The sequence below is a fragment of the Hemiscyllium ocellatum genome, chromosome 7 (genome assembly GCF_020745735.1).
Source record: "Hemiscyllium ocellatum isolate sHemOce1 chromosome 7, sHemOce1.pat.X.cur, whole genome shotgun sequence".
NCBI classification, from domain to species: Eukaryota; Metazoa; Chordata; class Chondrichthyes; order Orectolobiformes; family Hemiscylliidae; genus Hemiscyllium; species Hemiscyllium ocellatum.
In genome coordinates, this window is record NC_083407.1 from 101520530 (window position 1) to 101547123 (window position 26594).

Sequence of the window (26594 nt, forward strand, 5' to 3'; positions counted from 1 at the left end):
GCATTTCCCACCTTACAACAATGAACTTCAAAAAAATGCTTCATTGACTAAACATCTTTTGGACATCATCAGGCTGCGAACGGTGCAACAGATATGCAAGATCCTTTTTTCAAGGCTAAAGTGAAACAATGTAAATTAAGTAACATTATGCAGAAATGCCACACAATCATCTTCGCCAGCTTTCCTTTATGTTCAATGACATTACCATCATCAAAATCCCAAACGTCAAAATTCTGGGTTACCACTGATGACAAACTGAACTGCACCAGCCACAAAAATAGTAAAAATAAGGACTGCAGATGCTGGAAACCAGAGTCTAAATTAGAGTGGTGCTGGAAAAGCACAGCAGGTCAGGCAGCATCCGAGGAGCAGGAAAATCAAAATACTATAGATACAGGAGGAAGTCAGAGGCAGTGAATTCTTCAGCCAAGTAAGTTACCTCTTGACTCCCCAAAACTGTCCACCATGTAGAAGGCACAAATCAGGAGTGTGATGGAATACTTCACACTTGCCTATATGACTGCAGCTCAACAATACTCAAGATGCTCGACACCGTGAGAATGCAGCCCACTTAATCTGCACTCCATTCACCACCTTCAACATTCACTCCCTCTGCCATGGCGTAATGTAGCAACATTATGAACCATCTAAACAACACACTGCAGTAACACGTCAAGGCTCTTTCGACATTCAAACATTACCACCTAGAACAAGGACAACAGGAATGCCAACATTAAGTCTCACAGTACAGAAATTATGCGTTAGCATGATTTTCTCCAGTTGAATCTCAGGTACTAACAAGGCTGTCCTCTACAGGGGGAACAGTAGCCTCTCATCAACTGTGGCCAGAAGACTGCGTGATTATTATGAGATGTAATTGGACTCTCAAATGACAGGATAAAACAAAGATCTGCAGACGATAGAGATCCAAAATACAAATAGAAACTGCTGTGAAACTTAGCAGGTCTGGCAGCATCTGTGCAGAGAAAATAGAGTTAACATTTCAAGGCTGGTCACTCTTCATCAGAACTGTTCTGAACAGAGGTATTTGTGAGACCTCCTGAGTGTTGCCAGCAATTTCTGTTTTTGTCTCAAATGACATGCTTTATTAACCACATTGCATGAACAGACTTTTTAAGTTGCTGGTTGCATAATCCATTGTGGACTTTTATTTCAATTCCTCTGATGAATTACGTGGACTAAAATGAAGAGCTTCGGGGATATGCAAGCAGATACAGGAGACTTTGGTACAGGAGAACAGTTCAATTATATTCCTGCATTAAAGGAAATTGCACTACACTTTCAATATTCTCAATAACACACGTCTGACCATTGTTATGAACCCAGTTGATAGTAATACCTGCTCCTTGGATGTTGCCTGAACTGCTGTGCTCTTCCAGCACCACTAATCCACAATCTGGTTTCTAGCATCTGCAGTCATTGTTTTTACCACCTTGATAGTATTACCAGTACATTGTCTTTAATCTCAAAACACACCTTTATAAATTGAAACAAAACCAAACAACATTGACTAGTCAAAAGTCAAGTTGTCCAAGTCCCAGAGGCTGCTCTCTCAGTTGAGATACAGCCAGTGGTGATTTGACCTGACAGTCACCATGCCTCAGGTGAGGGGCAAAATTAAGAAACTGGGACCTGCATATAATCTCAGATGGCATGGGATTTGAACTATTGTTGTCATTCTACATCACAAACCAGTCATCTAGCCAATTGAGCTAAATGTCTCACAGTTATGTGGGTTTCCCTGAAGTAATATATAAAAAAAAATTCCAGAATCTAACAAACAAGCCATGCTGGATTGCAAACAATCTAAAATATGCAGATGTCCATTAGTGGATAGACCCATTCACTGCACAGCCAGGCATCAAAGCGTTTTTTTTAAAAAAAAGATCACCAGGATTGCAGAAATACAAGTAAGCAGTTAACTTCAGACACACAGAAAAACCCATCAGTTACCAAGTCAAACACCAAACCCAAACTCATTCCAAATAACATTAGACATCATACCTATGAATCCCACAGCTTACATCACACCATACATAAGCTATTAACAGATTGTTCTACTGTATCACAACAATTGCGTTCCTCTGCAAACTTGTGCTATAGAAAATCGCGCTGTGGAAAACCACTAAAGAAAATCATTCTGCAGGAGATTGCTAATATAAAAGCACTATACCCATTCCAAACAACATCCACAATCGTCAACTGGTTTATAGCCAAATTGTGCTGATGAAATGTGTGCGCTAGCAGAACGACCTGTATGTAAGAACTGGAAATTGGGCATCGAAAGAGATATAGTGAGGTTGGCAAACTCATTACTGGTCACGCTCCTAGAGATGCCATCACCTGATCTTTTGCCTCCATTGCCCCAACCCCACACTCCAGACAGTGGTCAACCAACATCCCAATACTCAGGGAGCCCCACAGCCTTCCCAACAGCCAATCAAAAAGCCAAACATATCTCTGTCATACAGGTTGCATTATCCTTGACAACTGGTCAAAAAGAGATTTGTTTTCCCTTTGTACAACTTATTTTTTAAATTAATAAACAGAAGTGTTCCATGAAAATGGGAACCCTATCCCCCAACTTTTTAAAACATCCTTCTGATTTTTCTCTTAAGATTGTTCACAGTCCTGGAGGTTAGTCACTAAATCCTGGAGTCTACAAGCAAGCTGGGGAAGATTGAGAACCCCAGAATGCAATAACCTACCCCACCCACACCATGCTCAACCCCTTCTGCCAAGGTGAGTTGTACTGTGTGCCTTATGCAAGGTGAGTGCGCTAATCAAAGCATTCAGCTAGAAGCAGCTTGAGTTGAATCGACTGGAACATCCTGATGGAAACATATTACGAAGTCTCAATTCTAAAATACAATGGTATGGCAACAATTGAAAATTGAGGTTTGAATATAACTGTGATCTCAATTCATAGTGTCCCTTGGAATGAGTTACAAAGTTTAAAGCAGTTAAACAGTCCAATACTATGCTCCAGAAAAGCCTCCTCTCATGCTACTTCAGCAAACATCAGCATAATAGCTCGGCCTTTCTCCCTTTTGTATTTGTCTGGCTTCCCCTTTAAATGCATTCATGAAAGAGATAAAGAGGGCTGAAATTTACCAGTGACTACAGTCCTACAAGCACAATTTACTGCATTCGGTGCTATCAGACACTGGAAATAATAACTGAAGATTAAACTCAATCTCCCTCAGCCTTGCCACACAAGAATAATCCATCATTACTGCTTCATCCAGATCATTAAAGACTAAATGTGACTATAACCATAATAGGTGCAGGAAAATCAACAGACAAGTATCACTGGCTGTAGTTGTTAAACACTGCACGATGAAATCAAACTGCTTATTCACTTAGGGATGAAGCAAAATCTCTTTTGGAAATTGTTATAAGTTGATGCGCTCAGTCTGTGTGACACCATTAGTATGATAAACAGTTGAGCGTGTATCAGAGCCTGAGCCTTGGATCGAAGCGACTTGTGATAAATCTACTCCAGCAGTTACTGGAGGCAGGAGCTTAGCTCTTGGCCCCATTTTCTCACAGTTTAACTCACACCTCTTACTCCCCTGTTCTGCTTCCTATAGTGCAATGTACCTAATGATACAAGGCACCTCTCTAAACGGCCAAGACCCAAGGGATCCCCAATAGCTGCTTAATAAGGACAGTAAAAATCCCCAGCATACAAAATGTCGACCAAATCTGGGAGCTACTCAAAGGCTCCCAGACACTAATGAAGACACAGTATTTTTTAAAACTGTGTCAGGCTGCCATGAGATCTGAGAAACATTTCCCCTGCTAGTAGCTGTTAGTGCTGCTAAATGCTTAAGTTCCCACCTCGAAATCATCCCACTGATTACTGGGGACATCGATTACCAGCACAAAACCAAGATGCCAACAGTATCAAAAAGGCAGAAGCAAATATTACACTATTAAGAATCGACCTTAATAGTAATTGTAAGAATTAAAATCTTTATCACTTTATAGTTTCAAGGTATAACAGCCCTTCCTTTTGTTTACCTCAGCCTGATCTTTTAAGGAGAGTATTTACATATTATTGAGCTTATATTTGACTGTCAATCCTACCTCTCAAAGCCCTCATCAATTAATTTTAACTTGCCTGCTAACTTAGCCAAGTAATGCTGACTGGGCTGATTAAATGGAATATTAAGAGACTGTTTTTGCTTTGTCTAAATATTTAGCGTAAAATCCAGTTTGTGTGGTCCTACAAATTGGACCACCTGGGGAAATTTGTGAAGATAATTTCATACTCCTAGTGCTCAGGGAAAGACTGAGACAGTCCATTAAGTTTAGCAAACGATGATATTGTGCCCAACAATCAGATACCAGGTCCAGCGTGGACTTGCATTTCCATTTGCTTCAGTAGTTAATAGTAACAAAAAAGCTGACTGTATAACTCTGGTCCTGCACTGCACTCTAAAGGCATTCTGCAAACAGTATAAACACTGACTGCAATCTCCATGGGTCCTTGCATCATGAACAAATTAAATTGGTTACAGTTGCTTTGTAACTACCAGAATTTAAATTCATCTGCAGTCAATGAGCTTGATCTGTGTTCAATAATTCAGTAACACAAATGTGTATTTTTTAAGCTGCTGACATTTCCAATGACTGATAAATGCATTTCCTTTAGGAACATATCACTGACTTTCCTGCACATTCTTTTCAATTAAACCCAAATTAAGGTGTAGGCAACATCAATACGTAATTTCTCTTTCAGTTTGATGCAAAGCTAGAGAAGTCTCACCCAGTATCAGTAATACACTCACCAGTCCTTAATTATTGGAACAAATAAGGCATGAGGCACATATGACTTTCTATTCTCCATTTCATCATTCCACCCCCATCTTCCACATGGATTCTCACCTCATGAATCCTTCTTTTACAAGTAATGCTTAGAAACATTTGGAATTTCACAGGAAATGCTGTGAGAGTTATAACATTGCTAAGCATTTTCACCTCTATTTCCATCTTCAACACCAACCTTAAATCCTATCGGTCACCTTGGTGTACTTCAGTTTTAAATTTTGTTTAATTGTACTTCAATGAAATGTCTTTGGAGGTGGTACTGTGTTCAAGATGTTACATAAAAGCAAGTCACAGAGATTCATTTTGTATTCCCTTAAGATTTGCACTCCCACACTTACCTTGGATAGATTACTACTGTGTAGTCGATTGTGTAAAGCTCAAAAAGGAATGGCTTTATACAGTATTTGCATTGATATGGCTGTAAACTCATTCCCTTCCTTTAATTATTGCAGTCACTTGAGTCCGTAGAGTCAGATCCTCGTGAATGACAAATCCACTCAAGACAGCATAAGCTTTATCACAAAACACCAACTACATAAGTTGTGGTTCTGTTCGCCGAGCTGGAAGTTTTTGTTGCAAACGTTTCGTCCCCTGGCTAGGCGACATCATCAGTGCTTTGGAGCCTCCTACGAAGCGCTTCTTTGATGTTTCTTCCGGTATTTATAGTGGTCTGTCCTTGCCGCTTCCGGGTGTCAGTTTCAGCTGTCCGCTGTAGTGGTTGGTATATTGGGTCCAGGTCGATGTGTTTGTTGATGGAGTTTGTGGATGAATGCCATGCCTCTAGGACTTCCCTGGCTGTTCTCTGTCTGGCTTGCCCTATGATAGTAGTGTTTTCCCAGTCGAATTCATGTTGCTTGTTGTCTGCGTGTGTGGCTACTAGGGATAGCTGGTCGTGTCGTTTCGTGGCTAGTTGATGTTCATGTATGCGGATTGTTAGCTGTCTTCCTGTTTGTCCTATATAGTGTTTTGTGCAGTCCTTGCATGGTATTTTGTAAACTACATTAGTTTTGCTCATGTTGGGTATCGGGTCCTTTGTTCTAGTGAGTTGTTGTCTGAGCGTGGCTGTTGGTTTGTGTGCCGTTATGAGTCCTAAGGGTCGCAGTAGTCTGGCTGTCAGTTCTGAAACGCTCCTGATGTATGGTAGTGTGGCTAGTCCTTTTGGTTGTGGCATGTCCTCGTTCCGTGGTCTGTCTCTTAGGCATCTGTTGATAAAGTTGCGTGGGTATCCGTTTTTGGTGAATACCTTGTATAGGTGTTTCTCTTCCTCTTTTCACAGTTCTGGTGTACTGCAGTGTGTTGTGGCCCTTTTGAATAGTGTCCTGATGCAGCTTTGTTTGTGTGTGTTGGGGTGGTTACTTTCATAGTTTAGGACTTGGTCTGTGTGTGTTGTTTTCCTGTGTACCCTTGTGGTGAATTCTCCGTTCGGTGTTCTCTCTACTATCACGTCTAGGAATGGGAGTTGGCTATCCTTTTCTTCTTCTCTCGTGAATCGGATTCCTGTGAGTGTGGCGTTGATGATCCGTTGTTTTTTTTTCAATTTCCGTGTTTTTGATGATTACAAACGTGTCATTGACATATCTGACCCAGAGTTTGGGTTGAATTTGTGGTAGGGCTGTTTGTTCTAACCTTTGCATAACTGCCTCTGCTATGAGTCCCGAGATTGGTGATCCCATGGGTGTTCCGTTGATTTGTTCGTATATCTGGTTGTTGAATGTAAAGTGTGTAGTGAGGCACAAGTCCAGTAGTTTAAGTATGCCGTCTTTGTTGATATGGACATACAGAACAGAAAACAGGAGGCGGAACCTATCAACAAAGACGGCATACTTAAACTACTGGACTTGTGCCTCACTACACACTTTACATTCAACAACCAGATATACGAACAAATCAACGGAACACCCATGGGATCACCAATCTCGGGACTCATAGCAGAGGCAGTTATGCAAAGGTTAGAACAAACAGCCCTACCACAAATTCAACCCAAACTCTGGGTCAGATATGTCGATGACACGTTTGTAATCATCAAAAACACGGAAATTGAAAAAACACACCGGATCATCAACGCCACACTCACAGGCATCCGAATCACGAGAGAAGAATAAAAGGATAGCCAACTCCCATTCCTAGACGTGATAGTACAGAGAACACCGAACGGAGAATTCACCACAAGGGTACACAGGAAAACAACACACACAGACCAAGTCCTAAACTATGAAAGTAACCACCCCAACACACACAAACAAAGCTGCATCAGGACACTATTCAAAAGGGCCACAACACACTGCAGTACACCAGAACTGCAAAAATAGGAAGAGGAACACCTATACAAGGTAATCGCCAAAAACGGATACCTGCGCAACTTTATCAACAGATGCCTAAGAGACAGACCACGGAACGAGGACATGCCACAACCAAAAGGACTAGCCACACTACCATACATCAGGAGCGTTTCAGAACTGACAGCCAGACTACTGCGACCCTTAGGACTCATAACGGCACACAAACCAACAGCCACGCTCAGACAACAACTCACTAGAACAAAGGACCCGATACCCAACATGAGCAAAACTAATGTAGTTTACAAAATACCATGCAAGGACTGCACAAAACACTATATAGGACAAACAGGAAGACAGCTAATAATCCGCATACATGAACATCAACTAGCCACGAAACGACACGACCAGCTATCCCTAGTAGCCACACACGCAGACAACAAGCAACATGAATTCGACTGGGAAAACACTACTATCATAGGGCAAGCCAGACAGAGAACAGCCAGGGAAGTCCTAGAGGCATGGCATTCATCCACAAACTCCATCAACAAACACATCGACCTGGACCCAATATACCAACCACTACAGCGGACAGCTGAAACTGACACCCGGAAGCGGCAAGGACAGACCACTATAAATACCGGAAGAAACATCAAAGAAGCGCTTCGCAGGAGGCTCCAAAGCACTGATGATGTCGCCTAGCCAGGGGACGAAACGTTTGCAACAAAAACTTCCAGCTCGGCGAACAGAACCACAACAACGAGCACCTGAGCTACAAATCTTCGCACAAACCTTGAATAACTACATAAGGCTGGACATGTTTGAGAACCAAAATATCACCAGAATTCAGTACTTGTCCTTTTCAGAGTTCTAATTCAATGAAACAAGATGAGGTGGAAGAGAGATGATTGCGTCCAACCTCATGCTGTACCAGGGTGTGCTTGTTGGGATAGTGCAGAAAGAGTTTTATGATGTACTGAATCCTGTATGGTTCTTGTCCTTAGCATGATGATGAGACAGAGTACAGTAGACTTCAATCTATACAATATGCTTAAATTGAAGCAGCAAAACTAAAGTGGAAGAAGTGGGCCAGATTTCCTGTTTAGTGATGTGATGGGCCAAGTGCTGCCAACCACAGGGACCTATATGGCCTTACCTTTTACTGTCCTTGCAGCCGGGTCTCCCGCACTGGCTGCTGCAGCAATCTCTCATTGCGACCAAGCTCAGGGAACAATGCTGAAGAGGAAAAGGGCAGAGGACAGACTCCCTTTCAACTGAATCAGCTGCAGTGTTAAGAAAATGTTTAAAAGTCTCAAAAGTTTCAGTGGGATTAGAAAGGGGGGGTGGGGCGATGGAGGGCTGAGGGGATGGTGGGGGAGGTAGGGAAAGTTGAGCAGGGGGTCATTGGGGGAAGGGCTTTGAGTCAGGGGGTCATTGAACGGAGGGGGTTTGAGCGAGGGGCAGTTGAGCAAGGGGGCATTGATTGAAAGGCAGTTGAGCGACAGGGGAGGTGTTGAGTGGGGGGCAGGGTGTTAAGTGGGGGGAGGTGTTGAGTGACGGGAGGTGTTGAGTGAGGGGAAGTTGCATGGGGTAGTTGAGTGAGGGGGTGGTTGAGTGAGGGGGTGGTTGAGTGAGGGGGTGGTTGAGTGAGGGGGGGGTGTTGAGTGAGGGGGGGTGTTGAGTGAGGGGGGGTGTTGAGTGAGGGGGGGTGTTGAGTGAGGGGGGTGTTGAGTGAGGGGAAGTTGCATGGGGTGGTTGAGTGAGGGGGTGTTGAGTGAGGGGGTGGTTGAGTGAGGGGGGTGTTGAGTGAGGGGGGTGTTGAGTGAGGGGGGTGTTGAGTGAGGGGGGTGTTGAGTGAGGGGGGTGTTGAGTGAGGGGGGTGTTGAGTGAGGGGGGTGTTGAGTGAGGGGGGTGTTGAGTGGGGGGGGTGTTGAGTGAGGGGGGTGTTGAGTGAGGGGGGTGTTGAGTGAGGGGGGTGTTGAGTGAGGGGGTGTTGGGTGAGGGGGTGTTGGGTGAGGGGGGTGTTGAGTGAGGGGGGTGTTGAGTGAGGGGGGTGTTGAGTGAGGGGGGTGTTGAGTGAGAGGGGTGTTGAGTGAGGGGGGTGTTGAGTGAGGGGGGTGTTGAGTGAGGGGGGTGTTGAGTGATGGAAGGTTGCACGGGGGGTTTGAGCGAGGTGGGGGTGAGCGAGGTGGGGAGTTGAGCGGGGGATTCATTGGGTGGGACGTTGAGGGAGGGGCACGTTGAGCGAGGTGGGGGTGGGAGTTAAGGTGGGTTGTGGTTGAATGAAGTGGGTGTTTGAGCAGGGGGTCATTGAGTGAGGGGGCGTTGAGTCGTGGGGGCATTGAGCAAGGGGGGGTTGAATGGGGGGAGTGATTGAGGGTGTGTTGACTGGGGAAGAAGGTGCGTGCGAGTGAGTGGAGAGGTTGAAAGGACGGGCAGGGTTTGAGTGGGAACTCAGCAGATAGGGTAATAGGGAGTGCAGTTGAAAGGGGTGGGTGTGCTACTGAGTTGGTGTAGGGGATTGGGCAGTAGGGTGTAGACAAAGGGAGTGGCGATGCAGTTTGGAAGTTTGTGATGGGTGCTGATGGAATGGCCTCCACTGTTAGTCCTTGACCTGGGACAATATAGAGGTGGAGAAAGTGAGGTCTGCAGATGCTGGAGATCAGAGCTGAAAATGTGTTGCTGGAAAAGCGCAGCAGGTCAGGCAGCATCCAAGGAACAGGAGATTCGACATTTCGGGCATAAGCCTCAGGAATGAGGAAGGGCTTATGCCCGAAACGTCGAATCTCCTGTTCCTTGCATGTTGCCTGACCTGCTGCGCTTTTCCAGCAACACATTTTCAACAATACAGAGGTGCTAAGGTATTTTTGGAGGGGCCTGGGTAATACAGATCTATCCATCACAAGGTTAAATTCCCAGGGAGGCTATCATGTACGTCCAGTCAGGACATGTCAAAAGGTCTCAGCATGCGACAACAATGAATGTTCCAATCTTCATTGCTATTGCCATCGGAAGATCTGGTCCAGTATTTCAGTTTGCATGAGTAAAAACACACCCAAATGAAACAGAAATAAAAATGCATTGATTGTAAAAATAACATAGTAAGCAGTTACTTTCTGAGAAGATGCAGTAATTAAATTATAATTAAAAATACATTGCTGTGAAAACACCAATGATAAAAACTGACAGTGACAGCTGGTACATATAATGATGGATGTTTTTCTTTTCCACATCAATAAATCTCAATTCTCTAAATAAATGGAAAACTGCAAACCACATTTCACCCAGGTAACTGCGGATATGTAATTGTCCAGCTTGTAAAGCATGCTGTAATGGAATATGTAACTTCATCAAGTTGTTAATGCTATTAGGCCAATATGATTACTCTGTTAATGTTCATTAGACTCACAGATACACAGTTTAGGCTATATGCTAGAAGAGCTTAGGCAAGATGCTCAAAGAGTTGGAGGTTAAGGGCATGAAGGACAGCTATATACGCATATGGAAAAGGTTCAAGGAGGAGGCAAAAGCAAACAATGGTCTTTGCTCTCTCGAGTCTGTTTCGCTTTCAGCTGAGATTTATCCCTTCTCTCCCTCTTAAATACGTAAAGAACTCACGGAAAAGATATTAGGATAATTTTAACTGAGCAGGTCAAATTATTATTTTAATTCACAAAGCCTGGGATGACTGGTGTGAGAAATTGCACGATGGTACTGCACAGTAGACATGTCTAATGTTAAAGAAGGGAAGGTAGGGAGACAGTTTTCATCATCTCAGGACTTTGCAATGCATAGAGCCAATAAGTGTAGTATTTAATAAATGTAGTCACAGCGAGCACCCACATTAAGACACGTGATAATGACAAAATAGTCTGTTTCTCTGTTGACTGAGGGTTAAATATTGGTTTGGAAACCAGGAGAACTCCCTTGTTCTCCTTCAAAATAGCACCATGGGACTTTTTATGTCCAAGTGAGAGAGCAGATAGAATCTCTGCTTCATGCCTTATCTAAAAGGCAGCATTCTGACAGTGCAGCACTTCCTTAGCGTGGGCACGTCAGCCTGAATTTTGTACTCAAGTTAGTGGAGAGAGTTTTGACCCCATAGCCTTGGGGCAAAGGTGAGTTTGCTAACTGCTGAGCCACAGAGGACACAATGAACCTAAAGTTTGAAGAATAAATTTTAAAATAAAATTTCTTGTCAAGAGAGAACAGATTTACAACAACAATGACAATTTGCTTCATATATTTTGCAATAAACCATTCTTTAATTGGCAAAGCTGATCACAAACTGAGGATCTTATTATCTCAATCAAGTTCCAGAGTGTTTGATGTGTGAGCTTTATTGAATAAATCATATCCACAGAAATAACAAGGTCATGAATGTGTTCCTTCCTCTGCACTTGTGACAGCAGACTAAATGGATATGATAACAAGGTGAAGGCATATTATGAGACAGTATGCCATTTCTCAAACACTCGGCCATTGTGAGGAAAATTAGGACTTATTTAGTTTCTGAATGGTTTCTCTCTCCTATACATGCTGACAGACCTGTTAACTTTCTCCAGCATTTCCTGTGTCTTCTAAACCATATTGTGTGACTTACCACTACTGATGCCAGAGTTGGCGATGACCGTGGCTTCACTCCACTGGTCAGCACTGGACACGGAATATGAGCGTTGGTGCATGCCCTCAGGACGGCTGTTGAAGGAGACCAGGCTGATGCCACTCGCCATCTGTGTAGCTGAGCCTGTAGGAGTCACATTACCTGAGGTTGGAAAGAAAATGAGCTAAGTGCCTTAATGGAAGCATTGCCTTGTATATAGTGCACCTTCTTCTCTCAGATGCTGTTGCAATGATAAACTTCTGAAACGATGCATAATGCTCAATGTGGGAGGAGATGGAATAGTACAGATCTCAAGTTGTCAAGTTCAGGCTTATCTAGAACTCTACTGCCATATCGTAACTAACAACAAATCCACATCACTCATCACTGCTTTGGATTAATACCTATACTGGCTCCTGGTTCCCCAACAATTTTACAATGTTAATATTCTCAAATGAGGTGCTGGAGAAACTCAATAGGTCTGGCAGCATCTGTTGAGACAGAAATAGAGTTAATGTTTTGAGTCCAATGTAACTCTTTGGAACTGAAGAGGGTTGGAGAATTATTTTTATGCTTCTAATAAAGAGCAAATAGAACACGTGGCAAAAAACTCCAGAGGAAAAGGCAAATGCAGTGCAAATGATAGTAGAGATTTTGATGCAGAATAGGGGTTAATGACAGGTTATTAGCAGATAACAGGTCAGAAACAAAAACAGAAATTGCTGGCACAGCTCAGCAGGTCTGACAGTGTCCATAATGAGAAATCACTGTTAATGTTTCAGGTCTGGTGACCCATCCTCAGAACGATAATAGGTCAGCTCTGCTGAGAGCAGACTCTTGCAAGCCCAACAAGATGGGGTCAGGACTTAAAATGAAGGACAGCAGTATTCACGCTCTCAAGCTGTTGAATTCAATGTCGAGTCCTGAAAGCTATAAAATGCTCAAGTGGAAAACAAGATACTGTGCCTCCAGCTGGTACCGGTTTTGTTGGAGCACAGCAGCAGGCTTCGTATAGAAATGTTACCTTCCAGTCATTGGCTATTTTAATATACCATCTTGCACTAAAGAAACCTCAACATCAAGCTGCTATTTCCGGTACTGTCATTAATCTCACCTCTGGAGATCTCTCTCCATAGCTTCTCACTTATAGGCCCCAAGCCCATACTGTCCACTTCTACACCTCCTTCCCAAAATTCACTAACTAGATTGCCGAGAGCCTCATTGTTTCAGGCTGTCCCTGTCCAACCTGAACTTACTCCTTCCTGTCTTGATGGATTTTTTTTCCTCACCTCGTTCAATCTTTTCCCACTTAGATTTGGGATCCTTCTGATGTTTTATGTTGGTTCTATATTTTCAGTTTCCTGCTTCTAGCTCTCTCTTCACCAGGAACCGTGCAATTCCTCTACATATTCATACCCCATCAGGATGATCTAAAGACTCTCTGATTTTTCCTCAAAAGCAGACGTTAACAATCCCCATCCACTATCACCCTTCACGGCTGGGCTGAACTCATTCCCATGTTGAACAATTCTTGCTTTTTCATGTCACTTTCTCCAAGTAAAAGCTATGTATCTACCTTCGCATGGATCTCAGTTATGCCCGTTATCTTTAGTGCAGCTTTCTGCTCTTGTCTGGAATTCAGCTCTGCTTTCAATTTTCACCCATCTCTCACATGTATTTTGTCCACTTCTGACTCTTCCCTTTCCTTCCATGACTTCAGTTTCCATTTCTAGATATAGGTTGCCCACCAATATCCATTACAAACCTACTGACTCCCAGTTATCTCCTTTACACCTTCTCACAACGTCTTCCTGTATGGACTCCATTCCACTCTCCCAGTTTCTCGGTCTTCATTATATTGATTCCAACAGAATCATCTTGCACAGTTTCCTCAACCCTCAACAACTCTGTTTGACAGGTCCACAGCTGTGCCTGACCTATTTCCTGCGCTTCTACCCTCACCCTTTTGCCTTCCCTCTCAGAACAATGATGGAGTATCCCTTGCTCTTACTTTCCACACCCACAGCCTCTGAATTCAAAGGGCCACCATTTCTGTGATCTCTAGCAATATATCATATCTGCCAAACACATCTTTCCCTCCCTTCCCTTGCAGCTATATTCCTTCTGTCAACAGCCTAGTCTACTCTGGATTACTGTAACATCTCTTCAACATCCTCACCTATGCACTTCCCACACAATCATGGAAGTGAAACAGTTGTCCTTTTCCTTCCTTATTGTCAAAGGCTCCAAATACACCTTCCAAGTGAAACAGTGATCTGTTTGTAAGTCTTTCAAATTTAGTCTACTGTATTGTCTGCTCACAATGTGGTGTGCTCTACACTGAGTGAATGCTTTGTGGAAAACCTCTGTTCTGTCTGTAAGAATTATCCCAACTATATAACTGTTTCCGTTCAAATACATCACCTTGCAGTAATATTCTCAAACTTGGTTTCAAATCATTCTATGGTCTTCCTTTCCACTGTCCTTGCCCTTTGCCATCGTAGTAACATCCTCTAGCACTTCCTTCAATTTGGCCTCTTGCACATTTGATTTTAATTGCCCTACAATTGGTTGACCTGGCTTTCACCAGTGAAGATTCTAAGCTCTTTTTTTCTCTTTAAGATACTTCTTAGAACCTACTTCTTTGACCAAACACCTGTTCTAATGTTTTATTCTATGGCTTGCAGTTTTTCCAACAAAGTACTTTGGAACAGTCCACTCTATGTAAATACAAGCGCTGTGATGACGAAAAACCATTACTGACAGTATAGGTTTTTTATTTTTCCAGGGCAAGAGACAGTTTGGGGAATATTAACTAATATTTAATAATATTGGCAAAGGATTTCTCAAGCTTATCCAAACATCTGTTGGGTTGCCTGTAATACTCTTCTGGCACTGATAAAAAAGCTTTGAATATTAAGCTGAGGATCTTTAGGAGAGGAAAATGAAATGAAAAAAGGTAAGAGGGAGTGAGGAGATATACAGACAAAGACACAGAAACTTAGAGATGGAAAGAGACAGATGTCAAAGTGTCAAGTATTTGATCTAATAATGTGTAATGCCAATAGAAGAGGTAGCCAAATATAGAGTGCCTCCTGTTGATAACATAGATGCAATCACAACCAGATTTGGTCTCCCTGGGGGGAAACAATGCTGTAGAACAACATGGTCGCTGATAGTCCTGTGATCCACAGGGAGATGGAGAGAATATACAGCAGACAGACATGGAAGTGGCCGGAGTATGCAACAACTCTGACTAGTTGAGTGAGCCTCGTGGTTTGTACAGCCTGTTGCCATTAAATTCTCTGTCATTGAACATCACATTTACTCAGGCTTCTCAAATGTGTTTGAAATGTCATATTCCAAGACCTTTGGCCTTGAGCTGAAACATTCCCAGAACAGCACAGAATTATCTGTCTCTGCATCTAAATTGGTTTGTGGTTTGGTGGAATGGGAGGCCCAGAGTGACCTAAACCAATTCAGTTTGATCCAAATCAAGCACAGCCAGCTGGAAATCTTACTCCACTTCAAAATTCCAAAGGAAGCTTCCATTATTGCCATCTTGTTATAACTAAACGATTCTTCAAAATAGTTCAGAGCCGCAGCTCACCACCAACTTCTCAAAGGGATGGGCATTGAGTGTTGGCTGAGTTAGTGATGGCAATGTCCTAAGAACAAACAGGAAGTCCCTACCTTCTGTCCTGGGCTCCAATTATCAGAAATCTTTGTCTTCTCTTTACCAACCCTCTTGTCAGCAGTGTGCCCCTGTACATTCCATCAAAATCTCTTATAATTTTGAATATGCCTATTAAATATTTCCTCAAATTTCTCAGCTTTTCCATTCTCTTCCAGAGAAGAATATGAGGCTCTAATATTGGAACATGTTATTTCCTTGTGGAGAGACTTCATTGCAAATCAGGATGCAGACAGGAAACCAAATCAGATTTATGGATTATTTACCACACACTGATTAAGAACACTGCAACAAATCCACTCACGCAGTTCACTGGTTTCCTCAACGTGATTAATTGGATCTCAGCTTTAAATGTTAACATTTAACAGTGGCTATTTTATCCAATTCACTCTAAACTTCTCAGCAGACTTGGAAGTGAATTCATGTTTTTGTGTGTTTAGAATAGGTGAAGAAAACATTGAAGTGCATTGAGAGAAAGCAGGGTTATAGAAAGAACCTAAAGAAAGAATTAGTGAATTAAATTACAATTTATTGATATTAATTACCTTTTCAAAACTGAAAGCAAGCTGCCAGCCTTGTTACACGTATGGTGCTTTTGTATCTTTTCTACAAAGTATGCTACTGATCAAATCACAGGTTGATGTGCACATTTCCCTCATTCTCTTCTCTCTTTTTTTGCTGATTGTAGTTCCCAGCACAAATTGCTCTGCTCATACTGTCCATGTGCCTATTTGCTTTTGCAGGGACTGTTTTAATGAACCACATGCATTGTGCACAATCCATATCCTGTTTTTACTTGATGCCAGAAACATAAAATTCACTAGTTTCTGGATGAGAATCAGAAACCAATGTGGAGTCTCTATCAGCAGTAGTGATACTGATTCACTGTCATCACCGTGATTTTCACTAAGATCAGCTGACTAAAGCTTGAACCATTACTCCGAACGTGCTAATTGGCCTACAACAGCTTGTCTAGCCCTAACAGCCCCTGAGATATCGTTCTCCTCCTTTAAGACATTCTGTAAAACCTAATTTATTGATGTAAAATTTTGGTAACCTAATGCCTAAATATATGGCTTGATGTAAATTTACATCTGATTTATATTCCTGCCAGGCACCTTGGAATATTTTATTACAATGAGGATGCTACAGAAATGCAAATGTCTTGTGTGTAAGAAAACCAGGCTGAAACCGAAGAATTCTAACATTCAGTTTCTGTGTATAGTTATGTAGAGATTTCATTCAGTGCATTAATCTCCTCCTGCAATTCCAAGCTGGCGGACTGCACCTTCATTTTTTTTGCTCTTTGTTTCTCCAGCAGCTGAGCAAAGGACTAGAAAGGGTTAAATGACAGCAGGCGGCTAATGATGTGCCGACCCATTCGCATCAACTACAATTGGTACCTACACAGGGGAGCACTCTGCTGTTTGCAAATGGATTTTAATTTGCAGTAGACCAGGAGTAGGCCTGCACAGCGACTAAATATCACCCCCTCTGCACCCCAAACAACAAACAAATAATCCTGGGGTGGTGGTGGGGCTGATCACAAAACCTATAGCAGGAGGGACTCAGGCTCACAAATATATCATTTATATGCACTACTCTGCACACAGCACATCAGTATCTTACTCTCATGGTCTTGATCAATTGTGTGCTGGATGAGAGTCAGATTCTAGCTATTCAAGAAATCTATTCCTGAACTATTTTCAGACTTGATTGCCAATGCCAATGCTGAGTCTGTGGTCAGAACAACGAGGTATAATCAAACGCCACAATCTCATTGATCAAAATTATACAGTTGACTTCTGATCACTGGGTTAATAGTTGGACTGGTGCAACACTGGCTTATACTTGGTTCAATCCATGACCCATTAAAAAGGGAGCGCTACAGTTAAGATTCAATGCATCAGGATTAGGATTCCAATGAGCCCTGAACAAAATTGCACATGACGCTTTCATTTGAGGGTAGCAGTGCACTCAGCAGTGCTCAGCACTCCTTGACTCACTTACTAAGCTCAAATAAGAAGTCCAGACATTTCATGCAAGGAGGTAGCTGAAGTCCATAGAAATCACACATCAGCATGAATAGTACATTCTGGAATGGAGGGACAAAGAAGAGATGGATGTGGAAAAGGATAAGACATACTTTAACATTAATGGAAAAAAATGCTGTGTTGGCGATTTGCTGGCTTTACGATACTAGTAAATACTGCTGTGAAAATGTTAACAGAACATTGAGGGAGAAGCTCTTATAATAATGAAGGGGTTCGATAGGGTACACATAAAGAGCTTGACATAACTTAAATAGAAATCACAGGAAAAACTCATCAGGTTTGGCAGAGAAACTGCATTAACCTTCTGAGTTCAATATGGCTCTTCTTTGAATAAAATATTAACACTATTTCTCTCTTCACAGATGCTGTCAGATCTGCTGACTTTCTCAAGTGTTTCTTATTTTTGTTACATTTCCCAGCATTCACAGTGTTTTGCTTTTATTTTATACTCGTAGAAGTGACCATAGCTAGGAAGCTGGAATAGAAAGTAGTTGTGGTTCTGTTCGCCGAGCTGGGAATTTGTGTTGCAGACGTTTCGTCCCCTGTCTAGGTGACATCCTCAGTGCTTGGGAGCCTCCTGTGAAGCGCTTCTGTGACGTTTCCTCCGGCATTTATAGTGATTTGTATCTGCCGCTTCTGGTTGTCAATACAAATTCCCAGCTCGGCGAACAGAACCACAACAATGAGCACCCGAGCTACAAATCTTCTCACAAACTTTGAATAGAAAGTAGATTCAAAGATGAGATTTATAAATCTAATAGGGTTTTTAGGAAAAAAAAACCTTTACCTGGAGGGTTGTTAAAATGTGGAACAGATCAAGTAATTGATTAAAATATTGTCTAGATCGAATTAAATTGAACCTACACAAACATGAGGGAGAAATACAGGGTAAGTTGAAGTTATGAGAGATTGAAACACGAACACCGACCTCCTGGACTGAATAGTCCATCTCTGTGCCTTAAGTACTATATTATAACATGTAGAATTCTTACATCTTCTAGTTAGCGGCACAAGGTATAAAGAAAAGGAGGTTTGTACTAGACCTAATTGGAGTATTCTGGGGAACATCATTAAGGGAAGTTGAGTAAAGCAATGAGAAAAATACAGCAGATAGTCCCATAATTGGTACCTGGGACAAAACATAACTGGAGCAAAAAATAATCTGACAGTGGGGTTCTATTGACCATATTGGAAAAATATAGTATCCTGTAGGAGATCCTGACGAAAATGAACAGTAGTGAGAAGGTAATTGAAATGGAGGTAGATTTTTTCCAGCAGATCGCTGAGATGATTTAATAGCAATGAAGAGGCAAATGGTCTTCATTACGAGAATATTTAAATATAGGAGCAGGGATGTCTTGCTGCAATTGACAGGGTCTTGGTGAGATCATAACTGGAATACTGTGTGCAATTTTAGTCTTCTTTTTAAGAGGATGGATGCGCTGGCAATGGAGGAAATGCAACAAACGTTTACCACTCAGAGTCCTAACTAATCCAGTCTCTCTTCATATGTCAGTCCCACCTTCCTAGGAATCACTAGCGTTTTGAAGAATGAAAGGGATTCCAGAAAGTTATAACTTCTAACAGGACTAGATAAAGGAAATGTATGGAAGGATGTTTCTGATGAGCTGGGATCCAGAACCAATGGTCACAGTTTAAGGATATGGGGTCGACCATTTAGGACTGAGATGAGATTTCTTCACATAGAGAGCTATGAGCCGATGGAATTCTCTCCCACAGAAAACAGTTGAGGCCAAAACATTGATGATTTCATAACGTTATAGTTAATTATAGTTCATAGGGCTAAAGGAATCAAAAAATATGGGGAGAAAGTGGGAACAGGGTACGGAGTTGGATGTTTGGCCATGATCATATTGAATGGTGGCACAGACTTGAAGGGCACAATGGCCTCTACTTGTTCCTATTTTCCAAATTCCTATGATAATTAGAGTCCAGAAATTTTAAATAATCACTAAAAGAATTGGTGGAGAAAAGATGTGCCTTTGGAATGAGGTGGGAGTTTTTATGGAGAACGCTCTGGGGTGAAGTGCGAGAGAAGTCCCTCAATTCTTTTGGAAGGGAATTAGATAGTTCTTTGAAGATAAATATTGGTATAGTTGAGGTTGAGCAGGAAAGGGAATTCAAATAGGTCATTCATGGAGAAAACACTGGCAGAGATTTGAGGGGTTCAGTTGCCTGTTTCTATGCTATGGCTTGTTTTTATAAATCCTTTATATTGGAAGCAATTCAGAGATAGTTTACTGCATTGTTTCCTGGAGTGGGGAAATGTTGAATAGGTTGGGGCAGTATGAATGCATTTAGATGAATGGGAGGTGATCTCAATGAAATGTGTATGATTCTGTGGGGACTTGACTAGTTGGAAACAGAGATGTTCACATTAAGGGAGAGACTGGACCCATGGTACACCGTTTAAAAATAAGGAGCATATTCTCTGGCAAGTGGGCATACTCAATGCTAAACAGCATGTCCATCTCTTGAGCAGAATTGGTTCAATAAGAGTCAGCTCGTGTTGCTCTCGACCTCTCTTCAGTTAACAGAGTACTCCAGAATTCAAAGCTTCAACAGCAGTGCAATAAACAACTTATTTGTTCAGAATGTTGAGTAAAAACTTTAATCTTAACTTCAGTTCCTGGAGTGCAAATGCTTCCTCCATATCTGTGATTTTTAAAACAACTTTGATTTATGTGGCTATTTTTGGGGCCTTACCTGTCCCACACTTTCAGAAGTGCAGTCATTGTAATGGGGATAAACATGGCAGCCAATTTGTGCACAGCAAGTTCCCACAAACACCAATGTGAAAATGGCCAGCTTATTGGTTTGAGTGTTGGTTGTTTAGGGATAAAATACTGGCCAAGGAGAATTTCCCTACGCTTTTGTGAAACTGTTCCCTGGGATCTTTTATACTTACCTGAGTGGCCTCAGTTTAACATCACATCTGAAACACAACACCTCTGAGAGCAGGGAACTTTCTGGGCTATTTATAATATGGGCAACAGCCATATGAAGAAGTTGTTTTCTACATTATTCCATCAACATGACCAAATCGAACTTGTGAAGCATAAGACTAATCAATGAGAATACTGGTAATAACAGGGTTGTGTTAAGCAGCAGCAAAAGGTATAGTGACCTGCAAAGAAGTAGGAGCTTCAAGATTTTAAAGTACAGTGGAAGTGTTCGTCACCATCGGAAAGAAGAGCTATCCTGGCCCACTCCATTATACCAGCATGGTCCATCTTCCTTAGCTATGTTTATGACTTGGTAGAATCAGAGTTGATTGGGCAATTAATAGATTTGGATCATAGTTTGGCTAGTTGGCTCTCCTCCATTGGGATTAGGTTAAGACTTCATTGCCCAAAGCTAACAGCCATAAGTGTGAAGGAAAATATTTTAATTAATCTACAAAAATTGTTCTGATATGACACCTCACCCTTTCTCTTACAGAAGCTGGTTCTATGGGGGGAAAGGCCACATATCCCACTAAACTGAACAGCATTAGAAGTTTTCTCAATTGCAATGTGTGGTATTGTGACATGTTAGTATGATGCCGATATAAGTTGGAGGTGAAGGCTTGTATCTCTGTATGCTGTCAAAGCAATGTTATTGTTTCTTCACATGTTACAATATATTATAGTGTTGTCAGCCATGATGAAGCTCTTATACTGCACATATAAGCATTAAATTCCCAGACCGTCACAAACTCCATATCTAATAAAATAGTAGTACTTTGCGATAAAAAGATACTAACAATTTGCTTGGACATGACTTAGCATAACATGTAGGGTAGAATTTTTAAAAATGATGTAACTGTTGGTCAACTCCCCAGTGCCTACTAGGCAGCTTCATGTTCACGTTTATTTTCAATAAGCCACCACCACCAGGATAATGGAGGAAATGGCACTAAGGGGAGGGGGGACAACAGAAGGAAAAAAACACAACAAAGATAGAGAAACAGTGGCAAAGCAATGAGAATATGGAGTAGTTAGCAATAGAAGTACTTAAGACTTTGTTGTATTTCCTGTGTTTATATGAGGGTAGGTACTAATTGAAACAATTGTTTTCCATGTGCTCTGTTGACATTCCCCAAATTTCTGTGTATGTAGGGCGAACAGGAACAAAGTAGTAGAAAACAGTTGTAATAAGAGAAAAGGCATAGCTGCGATATGAAGGCACTGTCAGGATTAAAAGGACATTAACTTACTCAATGCACCTCTCTTAGCTACTCAAATGGAAAAGACCCTATTTGTAAATAACGTTTCTAGCCATCAGCCAGTATCTCCATAAAACTGGCTTCCGAGCCAGAACTGAACAATGGCTTGCCTGGAAGTCACATCATATTCATCTTGTTATCAGGTATGACCCTCAGACTGCCATGATCACCTCCGCACTCTTTCTAGCCTACGTTTCAGTCAGCTGTTGGGTGCCGGCTTCATCTGCCAGCAGCTGGTTTATGGTGCTTATCAGTCCGTTATAATGAAATGGCCATTAACTCACTCTAAAAGGTCAGAGTGCAATGCGTACATGACTGACACCACACTCAAACATCACTAAAGAAACGCAAGACCCTTCACTCCCCTGAGACAATTTGTTATGACATTTGTGCCTGTTTTATTCACAATAATGAAAAGCAACTCTAACCTCCTGATAAACGGAAGCCAAAATACTTGTAGCCAGTTTTTGCAGTAAATTATCTCGAGGTGGAATATAAACGCTTTTCACAAGTATATAAATCTGTATTTGTATTCAAATAAAATTACTTTAGGACAGTGAAAGTCTCCTTTATACATTAATAATATACATATTTCTACCTTCAGCAGCGACTACGCTAGTAAAAACAACACCCATTATTTCTCATCAGAGAATTGCCTGTTCCAGTTACAAGGCTATTACACTCATTTTATTTCTTGTAAAACCTTTTTTCTCCCTGGTCAAGCAGTATGAAAGCACACAGCAAGATCAGGACAGCATAACTGAATATCTATGCCACATGTCAGTGAGACAAAGTCAGCAGCTAGGGTACTTAACCTCAGAATGAACATGCACAGCTAGAATAAAAAACAGGACATATATCTATACAGTTTTGCTTACATGTAATTAGTCACCACCAATAACCCACTTCTAACCAGCCTTCCCTTCCCAACACAATGCTCATATTCAAAGTCATCCACCAATTATTGCATGGAGAAATCAGCAATGATTTGTTTTTGTCACTGAAGTCATACAGAATGTAGTAGTGATAGTCGTTCAGAGTTTGCTTGGTTAATGTGTGTGACTTATTGGTGTGTACATTACAGTATATTGTGGTGGGAGACAGCATGAGCGGCAAATTGTCACAACTATTGGCCAATTTATACTTCTCTGAAAGGCGGCTTTGTGAAATTAGCAGCTGGTCTTCAGAGTTGCTAGAGTTTCCAGAAATTCCTGCAAAAGCAAATTCAGGTCACACCAGAAAGTTAGGGCCAATGCTCCCTTTAAGCTGCATGGCTGTGCAATTGGAATGCCGACACAGACCATAGTATTGACTTCTGGTTCCGTAAATTGCTGTGGTGCATAGATCTCAGAAATCCATGCAGAAAATAAAACTAAAGGGAACACAGGTTAGGGCCAGTATTTAATGGTAAGGACCCTTTAACAATGAAATTTATGGTCCCTAAAATAGCATTCAAATTTTCTGGTGCTGAAATTGTTGGGTTTCCTTACTTCAGAAACTAAATTGTTAAAGTTATAGTATATAATTGATACTCTTTAAAAAATTGAATAATCAGTATAAACTTTCCTTTCTGCCCTTTTTTGTCTCTCGCTGAGTCCAATGTTTCCCTTTCTGTGCTTAACTTGAACCTAATTCAATGATTTCTTTCCCAATCCTTAAATCTTATTGATTAAGGAGAGTGTGTGTCGGTTCTGCCATTTACTAAGATCCCATATGCCACATTACGCTCTCTGTGCCATTAGCAGCTCACATTTCTAATGAATTACAGCTCAAAAAAACGCTTCAGCTGAAAAAAATCTAACCAGTGCAAGATGCCCTGCTCCAGCAAAATCTGCGCAGAGTGCATTAGAGGAAGTCCTTGGAATATTCTATAATATAAAATTCACAAGGGTTCACTTTGGATGATGAAGTTTAATCACTCTAATGACCACTATACTTTATCACCTAATTTATGAAAAGGGAAACACATTATATACTAAGTGTAGAGTTAGAAAATTAGCTGCTAAGCCACAAGCACGTACACCTGCTCCTATCTTGTAATATAGGGTGCCACTGTGGCTTAGCAGTTAGCACTGCTGCCTCACAGTGCCAGGGATCCTGTGATTCAGTGTGGAGTTTGCACATTCTCCCCGTGCCTGCGTGGGTTTCCTTTGGGTGCTCTGGCTTCCTCCCACAGTTCAAAGATATGCAGGTTACATGGATTGGCCATGCCAAATTTCCCATAGTATCCAAGGATGTGAAAGTTAGGTGGATTAGCAATGGAAGTGCAAGGTTACAAGGCAGGGAGTGGGTCTGGTTGGGATGCTCTTCTGAGGGTTGGCGTGGACTCAATGGGCCAAATAGTCTGCTTTCACATTGTAGAGATTTTAATACTGTTCTATGACTAGCCCAAGGATCTCCTTTCCTTTGGGGTTGAATGCACATCTCAAACTCTGTAGGCAACACAGGATTACTTAGAAATCGGAGACAACCGATAACAAATAAAACACATGATCCTAAACACAGAAAAGTGAAACTTAAATGAGGAAAGGCGCTACATAATTAGGCACAGGAGGTACAGATCTATCATTACCAACTGAAGCTCTAGTTAATAATCATTTGCTGTTTCTATGCAGTATACAAAGAATGAGCTGCACTAACAATAATGGAAAAGGAGAGGAAAACGTAATTCTAGTCACACAATATACACCGAGGGGAAAGGTCAACTGATGGGCAAGGAGGCAGATTTGTCCCTGAGAAGACTGACTGCTTCATGATTAATAAACAAACCAATAAAATGTAGTACAGTTAACATCCTTAAAAAAAAATCACCTGTATTCAATATGTCAGTGAAGAGGGTGACGTATCATCAGCAACATCAGTGAGAGCATAATAAATATTTTGTGTCACAATCGTGTTACAACAGTTTTTGTCTCTTCCCACATATTGGACATATAACTTAGCAAATTCCACAGACGCACCATCTTTGTACAAACTTCCAATCAGAGTTCAAAGTTTTCAATAACTAACCATAATGTCATTTCAATTCTCTTCTGTCATACATGAGCAGGCCAATCCAATTAAACCTCTACTGGATAGGTGACCTTCCAAAGAACTTGTTAAAAATGTTTCCCTGCTTCTAACCAAATAATTCTTGCCAAGTATTATTGGTGGGATTCTGGCAGTAACTGTAAGTGAGCAAGATTATGAATCAGTGAGAACGTCTAAAATAAATGGGGCGGCACAGTGGTTAGCACTGTTGCCTCACGGTGCCAGGGTCCCAGGTTCGATTCCAGCCTTGGGCGACTATCTATGTGGAGTTTGCACATTCTCCCCCTGTCTGCGTGGGTTTCCTCCGGGTGCTCCGGTTTCCTCCCACAGTCCAAAGATGTGCAGGTCAGGTGAATTGGCCATGTTAAATTGCCCATAGTGTTAGGCGCATTAGTCAGAGGGAGATGGATCTGGGTGGGTTGCTCTTCGGAGGGTTGGTGTGGACTGGTTAGGCCAAAGGGCTTGTTTCCACACTGTAGGGAATCTAATCTAATCTAAATCATCCACTAAATACATGGCACATGTAACATTGAAGGATATCTCAGAAAACTTCAAAAATTTGAGCATCAGTCGGACAGAAGCATCAAATTATGACAAAGGTTCAGTGGTTCGCAAGGAATATATGTCAGATCTAAGTAATAGAATTGTTCAAACCAGCGCACATCACACAGGAATCTGATGCAGCTTAGTAGGTATCACTCTTGCCTTTGAGTCAGAAAGTTATAGCTTTGAGTCCAATTTTGGAGTCTTGAACACAATGTAAGATGATACTCTCATGTAGATCTGAGGGAGTACTGCATAGTCTGGGGTTCCTTCTTTCAGAAAGGACCTTGAACAGAGGCCCCATCTGCCCTCTCAGATCATAGAATCGAAGAGTCATACAGCCCAGAAACAGACCCTTTGGTCCAAACAGTCCATGCAGAACATAATCCCAAACTAAACTAGTCCCACCTGCCTATTTATAGCCCATATCCCTCCAAACCTTTCCTATTCATGTATCCATCCAAATATCTTTTAAACATTGCAACTGTACCTGCATCCAACACTTCCTAGGAAGTTCATTCCACATGCGAACCACCCTTTGTGTAAAAAAATTTATGTATATCCTTTTTAAAATCTCTCTCCTTGCAACTTCAAGATATGCCCCCTAATCTTCAAATTCCCCATCTCAGAGAAAAGACAACTATCATCAACTCTATCTATATCTCTCATTATTTTATAAATTTCTATCGGGCCACCTCTCAACCTCCTATGCTCCAGTGAAAAAAGTCCTAGCTTGTCCAGTCTTTTTTTATAACTCAAACCTTCCATACCCTGCAACATCCTGGTAAATCTCTCCAGATTGATAATATCCTTTCTGTAACTGAGCGACCAGAATGGGACACAGTATTTCAGAAGAGGCCTCACCATTGTCCTGCACAACCTCAACATGACTTCCCAACTCCTTTACTCTAAGGACTGAGCAATGAAGGCAAGTGTGCCAAATACATTTTTAACCACCCTGTATATACGTGACACAAACTTTAAAGAATTATGTACCTACATCTCTCTCTGTTTTACAACACTACCAATGCCCTGCCAGTAACTGTATAAACCCTACCCTTGTTTGTTGTACCAAAATGCTATATCTTGTATTTATCCAGATTGAACCCCACCTGCCATTTTTCAGCCTATTGACCCATTTGATCAAGATCCCTTTGTAATCTTAAATAATCCTCTTCACAGTCTGCAATGCCACCAATTTTGGTGTCAATTGCAAATTTAATAACCATACCTTCTATATTCTCATCCCATCATTTGTATAAATTACAAACAAAAGAGGACCCAGAACAGATTCCTTTGGAACACCGCT

The 26594-nt window shown here is 41.6% G+C and overlaps 1 protein-coding gene across 4 annotated transcripts in view; it reads right to left on the reverse strand.

The window, feature by feature from the left end:
- Positions 1-26594, reverse strand: part of agap1 (ArfGAP with GTPase domain, ankyrin repeat and PH domain 1) — a 788284-nt gene that overhangs the window by 167210 nt on the left and 594480 nt on the right. For 2 of the 4 annotated variants that reach the window (XM_060827601.1, XM_060827599.1), the window contains exon 12: positions 11737-11898. The exons of the other annotated variants lie outside the window; for them this stretch is intronic. In XM_060827601.1, coding sequence (XP_060683584.1) covers positions 11737-11898 — 162 coding nt within the window. The remainder of the gene's footprint in view (positions 1-11736; positions 11899-26594) is intronic. 4 annotated transcript variants of the gene reach the window in all.